The sequence below is a fragment of the Podarcis vaucheri genome, assembly GCF_965113315.1.
Source record: "Podarcis vaucheri genome assembly, chromosome: 14".
NCBI classification, from domain to species: domain Eukaryota; kingdom Metazoa; phylum Chordata; class Lepidosauria; order Squamata; family Lacertidae; genus Podarcis; species Podarcis vaucheri.
Window position 1 is genome coordinate 8964861 of NC_138752.1, and position 19123 is coordinate 8983983.

General features: G+C 47.4%; 1 protein-coding gene across 2 annotated transcripts in view; it reads right to left on the bottom strand.

Annotated features, from left to right (window-relative positions):
* Positions 1 to 3291: 3291 nt before the first annotated feature.
* The window catches only part of HCN4 (hyperpolarization activated cyclic nucleotide gated potassium channel 4), a 127259-nt gene continuing 111427 nt past the window's right edge, over positions 3292 to 19123 (bottom strand). For both annotated transcript variants that reach the window (XM_082198318.1, XM_082198317.1), the window contains 4 exons: positions 16189 to 16335; positions 15279 to 15519; positions 8732 to 8896; positions 3292 to 5015 (listed from right to left, as the gene is read on the bottom strand). In XM_082198318.1, coding sequence (XP_082054444.1) covers positions 3412 to 5015; positions 8732 to 8896; positions 15279 to 15519; positions 16189 to 16335 — 2157 coding nt within the window. In that variant the 3' untranslated portion in view covers positions 3292 to 3411. The remainder of the gene's footprint in view (positions 5016 to 8731; positions 8897 to 15278; positions 15520 to 16188; positions 16336 to 19123) is intronic.

Below are 19123 nucleotides of genomic sequence, written 5' to 3' on the forward strand. Positions count from 1 at the left end.
GCTTTGATGCTAAAGGGGGGGTGATTGGAACCCAGGTCTCCCTGGTCTGACTCCTGACGCTCCAACCTGCTACACTCCACAGGCCTAAGTTTAGACATGTTGAATTTGCTGCATTGCTTTCAACCTGCACTTAATCGCAACAACTAACTTTAGCTGCCTATGGCCCCTTCAAGGAAGGTCAGTATTGGCATATATTTTAAAACTAGAATATATATATATATGTATGCGCAGGTTTGTATGCATATGGATGCATATGTGTTTGCAGCATACACACATCTGTACACACACACATCTATATAGCTGTATTATCTGTTTTAGTAGAAAATATCCCCCTCCCCTCCCCCCCACCGAGTTCCCTTGAATCTGTAAGGAAGACCGAAGCTTGAATTACACCTTAGTTCCAACCCAGCAAAGCGCTTAAAAGCAGGAGCAGCTGGCTATATTTGGGGGGCAAACATTCGGAGATAACAGGCACATATCAAGAGGTTTTTTTGTGGTTTTCTTTTTTTGCAAAAACAAAATTTTGGTATAAAATCAAGCGAACTGGGGAAAGCCCAGGGGAGCAGGAAGATTCCACAATACTATTATTCTGGTGAGTTTTGGCACCGCTGCCTATAGCCTGGCTGTCTCCTAACTCTTTGCTCTGGATCCGTGGAACAGCAGAAAGAATCTTGGAAAACCTGGGTAACAAAGAGGAGCAGGACGACTCGGTGGAAAACAAGGTGCAAGAGATGGAGAGGCCATTTCCCCCTCCAGATATGCACAGACACATGTTGGAAGGAAGGTGGGGAAGCTGGGAAGATGAAATGGATTGGTACAGGAGCGATGAGGTTGCAGCATGGGATATCTGCCCACCAGCTTGGTTTATCCATTAAGGACTTGTCTTGGGCCATGGAGACCTCTGTTGATCAGGGATGCTCAAAAATCTACCTATGCTCAGAGATGCTCAAAAATCTACCTGTGTGCTCTTGCACACAGGATGCTCCCAGCCTTGTGGGAGTTTTATTGCTCATTATCATTGTACACAGTAAAGTCTGGTTTCTGCAGCCCTTTCAAAACAGGGGCAGAAACACATATATGGCAGGGCTGGTGCAATTGCTGAGCGCGTCGTCATAAAAATAGGTATTGATGGGAGGACACCCTCCAACTGTGTGTGTGTGACGTCAGCTGTGATTCCTTGGTGGTGTGATGGACCAAGTGTGATGGGACTGTCAAATACATTTTCTTACTGAATGCTCCCCCCGCCCCCCACAAGCCCTTGGCTTCCACACAACAGCAGGCAGCTCATCACAGCCCTGTTGCCATGCTAAGAGCATTGCAATGCCCATGGACGTGCCAGCCAGTCTGATGCAAGAAGGTTGGACGCACCTCTGTAGTTGGCGCATCACATTCGAAATGAACGGTAAAATGGGAGGTCCCTTGTTCAGTGGGCAAGCAAACGCTCTCATCATTTTGCACTCTTTGCTGAGGTTGTCTGTTGCTGCTAAAATTTCAGCAGGGCATAACAGGCCCAAAGAGCTCCACTGGCCTGCCACGCAATGATGGATACAATGGAAGAACATTGAAAGTATCATGTTTGGCCTAGAAGGAGCTTAGAAAAAAACCCCAGAGCTTCTGAAAGCAACAAATGCATTAGGAACAAAGTCTTACTAATGCCCTTCCACAAAACGCAGCAGAAACTGAGTACTGACATCAAATGTTTTGCAGACCTCTGAATCCCAAGTTTTGCCATGTCCCAGTGTTGATTTCTGAATTTGCTTGCTCCTCCCCTCCCCTTCAAAGTCTTAGTGGCGAGTTGACCACTAGGTGGAACTATTTGAAGTTTGCTTCCTGTTTTCTGGGGTGAGTTTTTAAAACCCAAACACAATGTTGTGGTCCTGAGGCTGGAATCTGAAGTGAAGGATGAGCACAGGTTAGGTCGGAGAAGGGGGACCTGTGACCCTCCCAGATACTGTTGGACTCCAATTCCCATCATCCTCCAGCAGCACGGACAATGGTCAGGGATGCTGTGAGCTGTAGTTCAATAGCATCTGGAGGGTGATGGGTTATTTCCTTTCGCAGCCCCTTCCCTATGTGCCATTCACTATTCCATTGAAACCTGTGCAGGGGAAAGAATACAAGCACTTGTAGTTTCCCCCCAGTAGGGTTCAGTGCAGAGGGTGAGGTGTTCTAGGGATGGAAGGGAATCTGTCAATTTCGGTTCTGTCACCTTCTCTTCTTTTCCCAATCTTAAGTTCAGTTCTCCATTTTGCAGCAATGTGTGATTTGTTTTTAAGTCCTCTTGAAAATTCATCAGCATTTCCCCCAATTGATGCATTTTTGCCTGCTGTCTTGACTAATGCACATTTCTGCAAGCAATCTTCCCTAACATAATGCATTTTTAATGCCATTTTCACAAAAATATTCATTTTAATGCACAATTTTGACTAATATACAATTACAATTGTTATTCAGTTAAGTTAGAGAACTGCATTGCAAAATTCAGGTAAATGTGAATTTTGAATAATAGCTGTTTTGGTTAGCATACTATTTCAGAAAATGTGAATTTGATAGCTTTGCCTTTAAATGCAAACTGAATCAAATTTCCCCTCCATCCCTAGAGAGGTGGATGTGTGTGTATGTGTGTGTGTGTGTGTGTGTGTGTGTGTGTGTGTGTGTGTGAGAGAGAGAGAGAGAGAGAGAGAGAGACTGTGTTTTCAGCAGAAAAACAACAGGGGACAGGGGTGGAATAGGTTTAAGAAACCCCTCCACAAATTTAGTGGAAAGAGGGTCTAAAGGTATGAACCATTTTGATTCTGGCAATTTGTAAAAGTTTGGTTCTACGTATTTCAATCCCCCCTCAAGGGGAGTGAATTCTCGTTTCTTCTTACTTGTATATCTTTCTGAGATCCCACGTGTAACCTCTTCAGATGTAATTGGAAATTTGGCATGTGGACACGGGATTCCAGATCTTATCAACTCAAGAGGTGACCCCTGGATTCCTGGCACCGATTTACATCAATGAGAGATCTGTTTCTCCAAAGGGAGCCAATTTTCTTATCTTTATCCTTTACATCAGCTGCACATCTACTCTCTGAGTTGTTCTTATTATTATCACATATTGATTACATTCCTTCCCCCACCCCCCAATCTTTTTCTCCGTGTAGTAAAATACTCTATAAAAGAAAGTGACTCAAAATCTATAGCTCTAAGAATACCTGGTTATCTTTTTTGCTGCTGCTGTTCTCCTCATTATTTTTTAAAACCTCTAATCATAGTTAGCTTGAAGAAAACAAAGGAAGAAAATGGGAGTCATGTAAAAGTCTATTGGGATCTAAAAAGCACAAATGAAATAAAACCAGCTCCTCCAAACTGTGGCCAAGAGGGATGGCGGCCAGAAAATGTAGGTGAGGGGGAGAGAAGGAGAGCATCTCATAAATTGGAGGGCAGTTTTGATCGGATGGGCTCTCGTTCCCCAGTGAGCCCTATAGACCCTTTCCTCCCTTCGACAGCAGTCACGACAGCAGTCAGAGGTGGGGGGATGGCGCAACTGGCCTCAAATGCAGGTGGCGGAGGCAGTGAACCTGAGGACATCTGGCGTGGTAGAGTCACTCGCCCTGGTACAGAGCTGTATGGCTTCCCTAGAGGCCTGGTCCCTCCTCCTCCCCCTCCTCCAGAGAAAGATGAGAAACTAGAAACAGATTCCCTAGAGGAGTGGGGAGAAGAGCTTCGGCTTAAAGTCTGAGCCGTTTCGTGGGGCAGCGATGGATGGGAAGCAGAGATGAACTTGAGGTCCTGGCTTAACCGTCCCGGTGGAAGCGACGGCGGCGGCGTACTCCTGGGCTGAAGGACCTGTAGAGGTGGACTGGAGGTCTGAGGCATCAGCAGAGATCCGTGGGAGCCCCTTGCCCCAGAAGGGGCACACTGCAAAGTCCTGGCTGCAGCACATTGACTAGGAGGGCTAAGGCCTGAGGGTGGGAACAGCGGAGGAGGGGCACCGGCGGGCTGTTTCAAAGGAGACATAGAGGCAAAGGGTGACCTTTCGTGGTGCAACTGAGCTACGGTCGCCGCAGGAGAAGCGGAAGGTCCTAATGCACTTGGCTGGGTTTGGCACGAGGCCGATGGGGAGCCTCCGGAGGCCTGTGCCAGCTGGCTTAAGCTGGAGGGTGGTGGGCTTGAGGAGGGAGGCAACGGAAAGTGGTTCGTCCCTCCCAGGGCTCCAGTTCCTGAGAGCTGCTGGGCCAGGCCTGGCTGGGCGGGCTTGTTGCTGCAAGCGGCTTGGGTGCGGCCAAGGGGGCTGCCGGGGGAATTGGAGGATAGCTGGGGGAAGGCGGTGGATGGCGAACTAGCAGGGGCCTTCTGGAAGGGGCCAAAGCCACTCAGGAGATTGCTGTCGGGAGCCTGCTGCTGAGCCACCCCTTCTGGGGAATTCGAAGGTCCCTGGTGCAACAGGCCCAGGCCTGCCGAGGACGGGCTCCCCAAGGGCTGCTGCTGAGTCGAGGCAGCCGACGGAGAGCCGGCCGAAGCCCGGTGGAACTGGCCCAAGCCGGCCGAGGCCGTGAAGCCAGCCAGCTGCTGGATCTGGAAGGAGGACGACGAGAGGGTGTCTGCCCCCGGGGTGTGCTGCTGGGATTGCGTGCTTGAAGGGGAGCCCACGATGGAAGGCCCAGCTGAAGACACCAAGGAGTGAAGTCTCCTCAGCTGCCTCGGAGTCTGGTTCGGGGCCTGCCCCAAGGAACCCAGAACAGAGACGGGCGGGCGGAAAATGGCCGCCGGGAGGCGAGGGTGGTGGGTGAGAGCTATTGCTACAGATGTGGTGGCCGCTGCGGCTTGCAAAGGGGCCTGGATCAGTGGCGTCCAGATAACCGGCGTGGGGGTCGATGCGGCGGCGGCGGCGGCCTGGACGTTATGCGCACAGTGGGCCATCTCTCGGTCATGCTGCACGATTTGCTGGATGATCTCGTTCTCCTGGTAGTTGAAGACGCCCGAGTTGAGATCGTGCTGGACTTTGTGGAGCAGGATGGAGTTCTTCTTCCCTGTGAAGGAAGCAGAAGAAAATTAAGAACTGCAATGAGGGGCCTCCTAGAGGCCCAAACCAGAGATCACCAACGTTTTGGGGGTGGGGGTGGGGTGGAACCATACCTACATTGTAACCATGTGCTCACCCCACCCTATTCTTCTTTCGAGACCAGTTTGAGGGAGGGGAGCAGTGGAAGAAAAGGTCATTGAGTCAAGATCTGAACCCCATTCCCCCAGATCCTAGTTTAATACTCTCACCAATATACCACATTGGCATAAAGGTAAAGGTAAAGGTACCCCTGACCATTAGGTCCAGTCGTGGACGACTCTGGGGTTGCAGTGCTCATCTTGCTCTATAGGTCGAGGAGCTGGCGTTTGTCTGCAGACAGCTTCCGGGTCATGTGGCCAGCATGACTAAGCCGCTTCTGGCGAACCAGAGCAGCACACGGAAACGCCGTTTACCTTCCTGCCGGAGCGGTACCTATTTATCTACTTGCACTTTGACGTTCTTTTGAACTGCTAGGTTGGCAGGAGCTGGGATCGAGCAACTGGAGCTCACCCTGTTGCGGGGATTTGAACAGCCGACCTTCTGATCTGCAAGTCCTAGGCTCTGTGGTTTAACCCACAGCACCACCCGCGTCCCACATTGGCATACTTGACTACAACTCCCTTCATCCCTGATCGCTGGCCATGCTGACTGGGGGCAGCAGGCTGGGGAAGGCTGGTGGCCTTTCTGCCCAGGGTTTCTTTTCAGCAGGAACTCACTGGGACTCAGTTCTGGCACCTCTTAGGTGGGCTCCATTGCCATGGTAAGAGAACAAGGAAGGTGTTCACGGTGCGTTCCTGGCACCTCTTTTTCTAGAAAAATAGCACCGCATAGGTCTGATCCACTGTAGCTGCCCTTAAGTTCTTTTGTTATGTTCTTCTCCCTCCATTACATTAAGGACAAAGTCAGGGAAGCATTTTCTCGTTTCATATCTGCTGCAAAACAAATGCAGGAGAAAGAAAGCGTTTTCATTTTCTTCCTGAGCAATGTTCCCGAAAAAGTGTGCGCTTTGTTTTAGAAAGCTGTTCGAAGTTGCACAAAGAATTTGGGCACATTGAAAAGGGAGAGGGCGAGATTTATGAGGAATAGCCAAGTCAGGTGCAACCAGCCTCAAGATCTCTCTCTCCCCCCCCCTCTCTCTTCCCCGCCCCACCCCCGACAGGGCTCCAGCACATAATGCAAAGTGTGTGCCCCATTTGGGGTGGGGAATGAAGTTATCCACAACTGTATCACTTAATCACATTTTAAGCTTGCAATTATTAGCATTTTCCAGTGATTAACAGCAGCCTTTGTGTGTCCCTCTGACTGTGTCCTGGTCACGCGCCTTTTGGCTGTGCTTTAGAAATCCAGGCAGCTACAGGCCTCCCCCCACCTCAAGTCCTTTTGTATTCTTGCATTGTTCTTGGATGCCCACATCATGGAACAGCAGCAGCCCAGCGGTTCTCAAGTGGCATCGCTGGAGAGATTTGTGGAAGCTGAATTTAAAACACACACAACTCCCCTCCCCCCCTTTGGATACAGCGTTGGGTTGGAATAGTGCTGGCTGCACAATTTCTATTGTGCTCTTCTGAATTCACCTGTGTTGCTTCAGCAAATAATAATAATAATAATAATAATAATAATAAATTTTATTTATACCCCACCCTCCCCAGCCAAGACCGGGCTCAGGGCGGCTAACAACCAATAATAAAAACAAGTTGATTAAAATACAACTTAAAAAACAAGATTAAAATACAACATTAAAACATTAAGATGCAGCCTCTTCACAGGAGGAGAAAGGAAAAAAGAAAGAGGGGGAGGGAATCAAATTGATTCTAAGCCAAAGGCCAGGTGGAACAACTCTGTCTAACAGGCCCTGTGGAAAGAAATCAGATCCTGCAGGGCCCTGGTCTCATGAGACAGAGCGTTCGGCCAGACTGGAGCCAGTGTTGAAAAGGCCCTGGCTCTGGTTGAGGCTAATCTAACTTCCTTAGGGCCCGGGATCTCTGTTGTTGTTTAGTCGTTTAGTTGTGTCCGACTCTTTGTGACCCCATGGACCAGAGCACACCAGGCACTTCTGTCTTCCACTGCCTCCCGCAGTTTAGTCAAACTCATGTTTGTAGCTTTGAGAACACTGTCCAACCATCTCGTCCTCTGTCTTCCCCTTCTCCTTGTGCCCTCCATCTTTCCCAACATCAGGGTCTTTTCCAGGGAGTCCTCTCTTCTCATGAGGTGGCCAAAGTCTTGGAGCCTCAGCTTCAGGATCTGTCCTTCCAGTGAGCACTCAGGGCTGATTTCCTTCAGAATGGATAGGTTTGATCTTCTTGCAGTCCATGGGACTCTCAAGAGTCTCCTCCAGCACCATAATTCAAAAGCATCAATACTTTGGCGATCAGCCTTTATGGTCCAGCTCTCACTTCCATACATCACTACTGGCCGGGACCTCTAGAGTGTTGCTATTTATGAACCTTAAGGCATGGCTACAGATGCAGAACATACTCAAAACATCCATGCGCCTTGTCCCCAATGCCACACACAAACGTTCCACAGAGACAGTATGAGACCTACCTAAGCCAAATCTACCTAGCACTTCCTCTGGAACTTCTAACCAGGCAGAGAATGCGTAGGAAGGGCTGTTGCTCAGTGGCAGCCACCACTGCCTCTTGCGCTGCATGAAGAAGTACTAGGTAAAATAGTGTGCTGTTGTTGCACACACATTAAGAACACAGGGAGCTGCCTTATATGGAGTTGGAGCATTGACCCATCTCATTCAGTATTGCCTACACTGACTGGCAGCAGCTCCTCAGGGTTTCAAATGGAGGCTCTTTCGTCTGCAGCAGCACAACCAGACACCTTCATCTGCCCCAGCTGCAGCAAAACATGGCTCTCCCATATCAGTCTCTACAGCCACAGCAGGTGCTGTGAGCTTCCAACAGTTCGACATCAGTCCCAAAGGCACACTCCTCCATCACCTCCTGAGACAGACGGATGCAAAGTCAACCTGAAGATGCCAGGGATTGAACCTGGGACCTTCTGCCATGCAAAAAGGATGCTCTACCACTAAGCTGTGGCCCATCCCCAAGAAAGCAGCGCTGAATGTTACGTATGAGTTAGGACATAGACGGATGGGTGAGAAAATGAAGGACAGCACACCCACATCTGCCATATGTAGAACCAGGAGCCAAGTAACCTGCATTCAAAAATAATCAAAATTCTGCGCCAAGGTAAACCAAATCCTGCTTTTCAAGAAAAACTGCAAATTTGGTCGATTAGTATAGTTTTTGTCTCTTTCTATTAAAGTCACTGGGAAGAATAAAAAGCAACCCAAAGCACTGGAGTTCTACTTCCTGCCATTCCACCTGACACCAAGAAACATTAGGCTTTGAAGATTTCACCCGACAACAGCTACATGTTTAACGGTTTTGTCTCTGCAGCCAGGAGGGCTGAAAGCTTCAGTCTTTTGTTTATCTCTCTTGCATGGTTGAGGGGGGGAATGAGTTTGGCTTTGTTTGTGTATTCAGATTATCTTCTCTCCTGGATTTGTTGGTGAAAGAAAGTTGAATAACGACGAGGACTAGAAACTTGCTTTTTAAAACATAGAAGCTGAGAACCTCTGGATGCTGAATTTTGCTTCCAGTGCTTCCTTATACCTATGAGTTTGCATAGTATGAGTTTGCAGGTAACTCAATAACCATGTGATCCACTTACCAATTCTGTCCAGTCTGTCCAGGGCCACCGTTTCAAAAGCCCTCCTCATCATGGGATATTCCTCAAGCACCTCATTAAAGTTGTCCACCGAGAGGGAGTAGAGGCGGCAGTAAGTGTCTGCTCTCACACTCGCCGTCCGCCGGCCACGAGTCAGCAGGCAAATTTCTAGAATGACATAATAAACACAATGGCATTTATTCCTTTGCAAGTGCATTTACGTCAGGGTGCCAGCCAGCAATAAATCACAAGAAGGAAGTGAAGTTAATGCTTCATTAGAAGAAGCAAGGAAGACTTGCTGAGGGGTGCCAGACCTAATGAGTATGGCAACTCTTCTTGGTAGGTCTTGGCCCTTGGAGGCAGTTGTGGAGACTGAAGATCCCCACCTTCCCACAGCTGACTAAATCTCCTCCTCACCAGGTCCTTCTCAAACAATCCGAGACTCCACTGACACACCTTTCTATGCTCTTCACTCTTCATACCTCTTCTGGTTCTGGGAGAAAAGGGAGGAGGGGAGATTGTTGCAGCAGGAGGGGGAGACCCCCATGACCCTTCACCAGCCTGACTCATCTCTGCCTCTTGGTCTCCCTCCTCTCCTGCTTCAGCTTCAGCTTCCGCCTCTGATTTTGAACTTCCCTCTGCCACAGACTCTCCCTGCTCACTAAGGCCTGTTAGCCCTTCAGCTTCCGACACCTCCTGTTCCCAGTCTTCTGCCTCTGACCACTCATCATCATTCCACCACCAATCCCCTGGCTCTGAGCCTTCTTCCATTGGGGGTTTCCCAGCTGGCGCCTCCCACCATTCTTCTGTGTCCAGTAATTCAGAATTGCAGCCAGAGGGTCCCTATTCTCCAAAACCCACTGAATGGGTGGTCTTTCTCAGACCCAGAGCCATATTCCCTTCTGGACAATATACTGAAGGGTGTATATCACTGACAAGCAGGGCAAGAAGCAAAAAAAGCGGGGCAGTAGGATAGATTCCGCACATACTCATGCAGCCCTCCACCTAGGCAAGCAAGCAATAGGTGTCATCAGAGTTCAAAGACACATTCCAGCTAGGCAAAGGGTGCAAGTCAGTATCAGTAAGGGGTGTGGCCTGGGGAGACCCCCAGAGAGCAGGGGTAGGCAACCTAAGGCCCGGGGGCCAGATCTGGCCCAATAGCCTTCTAAATCCGGCCCGTGGACGGTCTGGGAATCAGCGTATTTTTACATGAGTAGAATGTGTCCTTTTATTTAAAATGCATCTCTGGGTTATTTGTGGGGCATAGGAATTCATTCATTCCCCCCCCCCAAAAAAATAGTCCGGCCCATTTTCATCCCCCCCCAAATATAGTCCAGCCCACCCAAATATAGTCCAGTCTGAGAGATGGTGGACCGTACCACGGCTGAAAAATGTTGCTGCCCCCTGTCCTAGAGGGTCACAGCTTGCCCCCGAAACCTTGACCAGAGCGGGTTACTGTGAGTTTATGTCATGATGTTGTTAGGCCAGGAATGTCCTGGGCGAAGAATTAACTCTTTATCGTCAAAAGTACACATACAAGTTAGGGAAAGGCACGTCCATCAGTCCTATGTCTCTCATTACTCCTAATGAGACAGGAGTAATGAGATCTGACGAGACAGGAACTCAAATGGAGAGGCCCGGCCCCGGCTTATGTATCTCCCCCCACCCAAGCTGTGAGCAAGCGGGAAGAGATGGTACCTGCATGTAACCTCCCTCTTCAATCCTCTCCTGGTCCTGGGAGACAGTGGAGCAGGAGGGGGGCAGGAGAAGGGGGCATAGAAGCCCTTGACTCTGCACAAACCTGACCTCTCTCCCTCCCCCTGCACCTGTTTTTCAGTCTCCCATCCTGCAACTTCTCCTGCCTCTGACTCTAGTCTCCCGACTGCTACAGGCTCCTCTGGATCAAGGATAATTAATAATAATAATAATAATAATAATAATAATAATAATAATAATAATAAATTTCATTATTTATACCCTGCCCATCTGGACAGGCCTCCTCAGCCACTCTGGGTGGCCCCCAACAGAATATTAAAAATAGGATCAAAATCAAACATTAAAAACTTCCTTAAAGAGGGTTGCCTTCGGATGTCTTCTAAAAGTCAGTTGTTTATTTCCTTGACATTTGATGGGAGGGGATTCCACAGGGTGGGTGCCACCACCGAGAAGGCCCTCTGCCTGGTTCCCTGTAACCTCACTCCTTGCAGTGAGGGAACCGCCAGAAGGCCCTCAGCGCTGGACCTCAGTTTCTGGGCAGAACGATGGTGGTAGAGACGCTCCTTCAGGTATACTGGGCTCATTCAGGCATACTTTAGGGTTTTAAAGGGCAGCACCAACACTTTGAATTGTGCTCGGAAATGTACTGGGATCCCTTCTTCAAAGTCAGTCTCCAACCCAGCTTCTCCCGGTGCCCCCTCCCCAGTAACCAGCCACCACTCCTCAGTGTGCAGCCAGTCCCTGACATCTTATCACACCTGTTTTGAGCTGCATATTCATATACCGTATTTTTCGCTCTATAAGACACACTTTTTCCCTCCTAAAAAGTAAGGGGAAGTGTGTGTGTGCATCTTATGGAGCGAATGCAGGCTGTGCAGCTATCGCTGAAGCCATAACAGCAAGAGGGATTGCTGTGCAGCGATACCTCTTGCTGTTCTGGCTTCTGGGATAGCCGCGCAAAGCCTCTTCAGGCCAACAGGAGCGTTCCTCCCAATGCGCTGAAGAGGCTTTGTGTTGCTTTTGCTGAAGCTTTGCATTGCTTTCTTCAACAACATTTGATTCAGAATATTTTTTTTCTTGTTTTCCTCCTCTAAAAACTAGGTGTCTTATGGTCTGGTGCGTCTTATAGAGCGAAAAATACAGTACATAGTGATGATAGATACGGAATTGTTATACTTGTTCTAAATGTCTGGCTTGAACAATCGCTAGTGCATTTAGGACTGCCTTCTCTGTAATTTCCTATACGCACCAGTGCTGTAGAATCTCTCCCCACCCCCCTCGATTCAGTGAAGTATATTATCACACTCCTTTCTTTGGTTCTTTTGCTTATAGGGTGAACTATCTATCTGGTAATTTCCTCACTGTTCTCACCTTTCTCCTACATAGTAATTCATTCATCTAATTAGCCACTTGGGTTCTGCTATCAAGCATCGTTCCAGGCATGGCTAGTTCATTCAGCGCATGCTAATCACCTCTGCTACACAAGTGGGAACAGAAGGTCATGACACATCTTGCCAAAGCCAAGTCCCTCTGGGGCCGAGGGCTGACGACGCTTGATCTGACTTACGACCTCATGATCAGAGCGGGTTACGGTTGCCTGTCCTGGTGGCATTTGAGCCAAAGGCACTTGTGACTCCCCCTCCAAACCTGACGCCAGGTAGCGATGGAGGAGGAATTCAATCTCCTCCTGCATTTTAATGAGGAAGAACCTAATTTGCATTTTGCAAAGCAACAGGTAAAAGAAACTGAATTATCCTTCGAAGTTCACCAAATTTCTCCATTTTTCGCAATGGAGATCTCCAACCCAGCAATGTGTGCAAAAATTCATATACTGGAGGAATGTGTGTGTAGAAATGGATACCTATAAAATTTGGCAACTCTTGGCTTTCTCAAACCAGCAGGGTCTCGGGCAAATGGTTCTTCCCATCACCTGCTCCCTGATCCTTTTCAGCTGCAGATGGAGAAGACTGAACCTGAGACTTTTTATATAGCAGGTGTGTGCTCAACTAAAACTAGCTTTTATGGCTTGGATTTTGGCCAAAAAAAATTCCTCAAAAGCTCATCTACTCCTCCCTTTTGACCCATGAATTCTTCCTTTCTTCTCTACTCAATTTCAATATGACACGTGACCCTTTCAAACTCAGGTCAAAGTGAAGCTGGCTCCACAATTAAACTCATCTTCAGAATTGGATTTACCAATATGGCATAGCAAGCTCAATCCAGGATGCTGATGGTCATACGCAATAGCAAGCGAGACAGAGAGAGGTCTCTATTTGTGAGTTTGTGTGTCCATCGGTGTGAAGGAGGGAGAGGAATTTGTGCCTGACACGGAGGGATGAGCATGATCCCATAGCCCAGCCTTCCTTAACCTGATGTCCTTCAGGTGATGTTCACCTACCGTCATGCCTGACCATTGGCCGGGCTTAGTATCTCTATTGATGGGAGTATCTCTATTGATCACCAACACCTGGAGGCATCAAGCTAGAGAAAGCTGCTTTTGATCTCTTTCCATCTTTCCAGAGAAGGACACTCTTGCCACAGTTCAAGAAGGACACTGACAAACTGGAACGTGTCCAGAGGAGGGCAACCAAAATGGTCAAAGGCCTGGAAACGATGCCTTATGAGGAACTGCTAAGGGAGCTGGGCATGTTTAGCCTGGAGAAGAGGAGGTTAAGGGGTGATGTGATAGCCATGTTCAAATATATAAAAGGATGTCACATAGAGGAGGGAGAAAGGTTGTTTTCTGCTGCTCCAGAGAAGCGGACACGGAGCAATGGATCCAAACTACAAGAAAGAAGATTCCACCTAAACATTAGGAAGAACTTCCTGACAGTAAGAGCTGTTCGACAGTGGAATTTGCTGCCAAGGAGTGTGGTGGAGTCTCCTGCTTTGGAGGTCTTTAAGCAGAGGCTTGACAACCATATGTCAGGAGTGCTCTGATGGTGTTTCCTGCTTGGCAGGGGGTTGGACTCGATGGCCCTTGTGGTCTCTTCCAACTCTATGATTCTATGAATTTGATTTCACTTGTAGTGTAACTATTACCATGGACAATGTGGACTGATATGAGTTTGGAAGAAGATGCAGTTTTAAATATTTAAATTAGGACTCCAGGGAAGGGGGATGGAGTCCTGAGATTCGGAGAAATCTCTGCATATGGATATGTATTTGGATTTTTATAACTTTTTATTGGAAAAATCAAATAAAAATGATTTTTTAAAAGAGAGAGAGAGAGAGAGAGCCAGCTGCTTTCTCCTGGTCTAATTCTTAGTTCCAGTGTTACACCCAGGGAGGGGGAGGGGGTGGAGAGCCCTCCAAATGTTACTGGTCTACAAGTTCCATTAGCTCCAGCCAGCATAAGCAGTGGTGAGGGATGATGGGAGATGGGGTCCAGCAATATTTTGAAGACTACAGGTTTCCCATCAATGTCTTAACCAGGAAATTTAGGAAAATCAGCCTCAGGCTTATGCCAGTTAAGGATCTGACCTTTCTAGCATCAGGACTGAGCTGCACAGAAATAAAATCCTTACTGTGTTGGGTCACAACCAGCACTGAGTTTCCAAGGCTACCTTTCTAGAGATCTCTAAATATGAGAAGTTATTTGAGCCCCAGCTACTTTTATAGGCTGATGGTTTTCACTGGATTAACTGCCACATCTTCCTGTCAAGGAATAGCAGGAATGGTACTTTTGGGAAGATGCATGAAATTACCCGATGGAGTTCCTGGGGAGCCTAGGGAAGAAATCATGACAGCCCATCACAGACAGGATGAATTGCTTATGACACCTCCTGTTAGGTTTATCAGTTTGGGCTCTTAATGTAATCCCTGCTAGCACCACTAGGGGGTGCTATGTGTCCCATACAGATGCTTCTCCCACAAAAGCAGTGTGTATATGTAAAAAGTTAGAGATAAACCCACTGGCTTGGCTGTTATATTGTAATGTTATTTGCCTTTTGATTCTGGTTGTTTTTGGTATGGAGGTAATAACTGATATGGAGATAATAAATCAAATCTAGTGAAACAAATGATTAGGAAAAAATGGGATTTATGGATAAGCTCACAGCATTATGCAGTACATTTTAAAAAATGCATTGGTATTATAAAAGTGAGGGCCTGTTGTTCAATATATTCAAAATGAATTTGGGTATAAATGACTTAGGAGTTTTTATTCAACATTCTCTGTTCACTAATGCAAGAATTCTTGTGCTGGAAGACTGGTGAGTTTCAATGCTGCACAACAGAGGACACCAATGCAACAGTTGTGCTAGTGAAAATTTGTTGTGCAACAGATTCTACAACCTGTTGGGCAACAAAGTAAACTGCTTGTGCCTTCTTTTTGCACAATAGTGTTCTGCTGGTGCAAAACGTTTCTGCTAAGCGACTTTAACTTAGGGCTCCATTGGATGCAACCCTGTGACACTACATTTAAAGGTAAAGGTAAAGGGACCCCTGACCATTAGGTCCAGTCATGACCGACTCTGGGGTTGTGGCGCTCATCTCGCTTTATTGGCCCAGGGAGCCGGCGTACAGCTTCCAGGTCATGTGGCCAGCATGACTAAGCTGCTTCTGGCGAACCAGAGCAGTGCACGGAAATGCTGTTTACCTTCCTGCCGGAGCGGTACCTATTTATCTACTTGCACTTGGACGTGCTTTCGAACTGCTAGGTTGGCAGGAGCAGGGACTGAGCAACGGGAGCTCACCCTGTCGCGGGGATTTGAACTGCCGACCTTCTGATCGGCAAGTCCTAGGCTCTGTGGTTTAACCCACAGTGCCACCCTCATCCCTAAACACTACATTTACGAAGCTATAAAATCCATACAGGGCAGGCCTTGCTTACCTCCAAAGTAGGAACCATCAGCCAGCTTGGTCTCCTTGTTGCCTTTGGTGAGCACACTCACCACCCCGTGCTGGATAAAATACATCTTCTTTCCGATCGTCCCCTCCCGGATGATGTAGTCGCCTGGCTGGAACACCTCAAAACGCAGCTTGGTCAGCATGGATGTTACAAAATTGGGGTCTGCGTTGGCAAACAGAGGCATGGAGGCCACAAGTTTCCGGCAGTTGAAGTTGATGATCTCCTGGTCGTGAGAGAGAGGGAGGGAATTCAGTAGGTGGTTGTGGTTTTATTTGCTTGTTTAAACCAGGGGTGGTGAGTCTGAGGCCTGGGAGCCTAATGTGGCCCTCCAGACCTCTCAGCCAGGCCCTTAAAACTCTTCCCAGGCTGCACCCACTCTCCCCATCCAGAAAAAAGGAGATACAGTGGTACCTCAGTTTTTGAGCATCTCGGAAGCTGAACGTTTTGGTTTTCGAACACTGAAAACCCAGCTTCCATTTTCGAACGCGCCTCAAAAGTCAAACGGCTTCCACTGTGTGTTTTTCAGTTTTCTCAATTGAAATCAAAATTCTTCCTCTGTGCCTCGGTTTCTGAACGTTTTGGAAGCCGAACAGTCTTATGGGGTGGTTCAAAAACCGAGGTACCACTGTACGCTTCTTATTTTAAAGCTGTTGGGATTTTTCCTTCCCTCCTATGTGGACATTCACAGATTTAACCAATCAGCAGGTTAATCAACTTAACACAAAGCTGCGAGTTGATTAATCTGTTGACCTCTTGCTACGTTTTCTTTAATAGAGCGACACAGGCCTAACTCTTTAGTGTTCTGGACACACTCTTCAGTCCCCAATGGGGTCCCCCCTTGTTGTGTAACCCCTCAGTCAGATGCCGGCTGCCCCTCTCCTATACAACTCACCTCCCTCAATGGCTCACTCAGCTCTCCCAGGATGCTCTCCTCGTCAAACATTTTGCCCTGGTAGCGGTGTTCGTAATAGTCGTGGATCCTCTGCCGCATCTCAGCCGGGAGCTTGTGGAAGGACATGTACTGCTCCACTTGCTTGTACTGGGTGGGAGGAAAGCAGGAAAGGAAGAGGCTTTTAACTGGAGTGTCGAAATGGACCAGGGCATACTAGACACCCCCCTCTCCTGGGACTGCAGGAAGCCATCGCATAGCGTGTCAGAAGCTGTTTCAGAAAGAGTCGGGTCAAATTGGTCCAGCGTCCCAGAAACCTAGTGCCAGCCTTGCCTACGCATATTCAGATGTAAATCCCACTGTGTCCAGTGAAGCTCTGGTTTGCAGCCTTGACTGACTTTTATAGGCTTGGCATAAAGAGGCTGAAACCCACAGCGACCAATCTAATAATAATAATAATAATAATAATAATAATAATAATAATAATAATTTGTTTATACCCCGCCCATCTGGCTGGGCTTCCCCAGCCACTCTGGGCGGCTTCCAAAAAATATTAAAATACTGTAATACATCAAACATTAAAAGCTTCCCTAAACAGGGCTGCCTTCAGATGTCTTCTAAAAGTCTGGTAGTAGTTGTTCTCTTTGACATCTGATGGGAGGGCGTTCCACAGGGAGGGTGCCACTACCGAGAAGGCCCTCTGCCTGGTTCCCTGCAACTTGGCTTCTCGCAGTGAGGGAACTGCCAGAAGGCCCTCGGCGCTGGACCTCAGTGTCCGGGCAGAAAGATGGGGGTGAAGACGCTCCTTCAGATATACTGGACCTAATGACCTAATCTAATGATGCACACTCACAATTTTTTTTTAAAAAAAACACATCCCTAAAGGCAAAGAGAGGGAATTGGGGACAGTGAGTAATTTAAGAAGACCACCCAGAACCAGATCGTTAGTGGCGATTGCTGGTAAAACCAACGAAGAGGCAAGTTGAAGACTATCAGATGCATAGAATAATCCACCAAGAGTGGTGGTGGTGGACTTGTAAGCAGCTACTTCAGAAAGGAACTGGGGGTCAGGGAAGATAAGGGAAATGCAATCAGAGCCAGAATGTATGCAAGACAAAGGCCAATGATAAGCCTAGAGGCTCCAGTGTTGGACTGCAACTCATCAAGAAGTTCAACTCCATGCATCTGGGCCTGAATACAGAAAATGGTTTCCTTTCCCACCAAACGTGTTAATTAAATCAGCGCTGCCAAGTTGATCGTTTTAATAACTACCATTGCTGTGGTAAAGGGTCAATTATAGTTCATTAACAAAACAGAGAATTTTTTTTGTCACAAAACATTTCGGCTTCCAATTGCTTTGAAATCTGAGGGTTATACTTCATGCATTTGTGAAGTGGACTCAAGGTGATGCATAAAAATTGTTAGCCTTTAGGCTCCTTGTTGCCTGTCTGGAAATTCTTCCTGATAAATATTTATGGGCAGTTGGTTATTTTAGTACCCAATGAATTGTTGCTATGGTTGCCATTATTATTATTATTATTATTATTATTATTATTATTATTATTAACATATACCATAGAAGAGCATAAGGAGAGTCTGATGGATCAAGCCAATAGCTCCTCTAGTCCAACTAGATCTGCAAGCAGGATCTGAGAGCAACAGTACTCTGCCCACTTGCTGTTTTCAGCAACTGGTATTCAAGAGGAGCAATGTCACCAACAGATGAAACTGGAACATAGTCATCATAGCTACTAGCCATGGATAGCTTTATCCTTCAAAAATTTGCCTAATCCTCTTTTGAAACCACCCAAGTTGGTGGCCACCATTGCCTCTTGAAGCAAATTCCATAGTTCAACTATGCACTGCATTTCTCTCCCCCGAGTCTTCCAACATTCAGCTTTGTTCAGTGTCCATGAGTTCTTCTGAAAGAGGAAGGATAAAAAACTTTTATCCTTCAACTTTCTCCATGCCAGGCATAGTTTTCTAAACTCTTACTCGCATTTTCTCTGAACTAAGAAGTCCCCAAAGGGAGCAACGAGACACCTCTTCTTTACAGACAAGAAGAGAACCCACAAGGCTGGACATCATCTTGAATTTTCTTCCCTTCACTGAGCCCCAAAACCCATTTTGGGGACAGATCTGCCCACAGCCCTTCTCTTAACTTTCTAGAATATATTCGCTTAGTTGGGAAGGACACATGTCGAATGCATTCTTTCTGATCTGTTAACGGTGGAGATGTTGGGGAATGCCGGTGGGAAGCCACACAAAGTTTTGAGGTTGTTAATTAAATAAGTATTTATTAGAACCATGGAACAATGCGCAATTATTAAATTGCATACTTGAAAATGTAGCACATGAGAAGACATGCACCCTGTGGACCTGTTTCGTGTCCCCCTGTGCCATCATTTCCTGCCCTGGAATGAGGCCTCTGTGCAGGGCAGAATATCTAAAAAGCCAAGGCAAATCACAAATCTGCCTGGAAGTCATGACCTCAGAACACCTCTTCTCAGCTATGTGGAGGCTAGTTATAATTGCACAGTGGTGCGGGAGAGGCACTTTGCACATGCCCAAGGGCACACTTGCAGAACAGATCTCTGTATGACTAATTAAGAGCATTTTCCCCAAAACGACTCATTAGAATGGATGTAGCTTATTACCACATCCCATGGCCCAGGGTTGAACCCTAGCTTGAAAAAAACGAATTCTAATGCATGACGCATCCTGGCTCGGATTAAACTCTACCAGTGTTTTCAGTGTTGCATTTTCATGCATTTTAAAGACCCATCTGTCTTTCATACGAACATAGGAAGCTGACTTATAATGAGTCATACCGTGGGTACATCTACTGCAGATCTGTCTACACTGGCTGGCAGCATCTGTGACGTTAACATATGAGAGTGCTGGAGGGGAAACAGTTAAACAGGTTACCCAGTCAGGA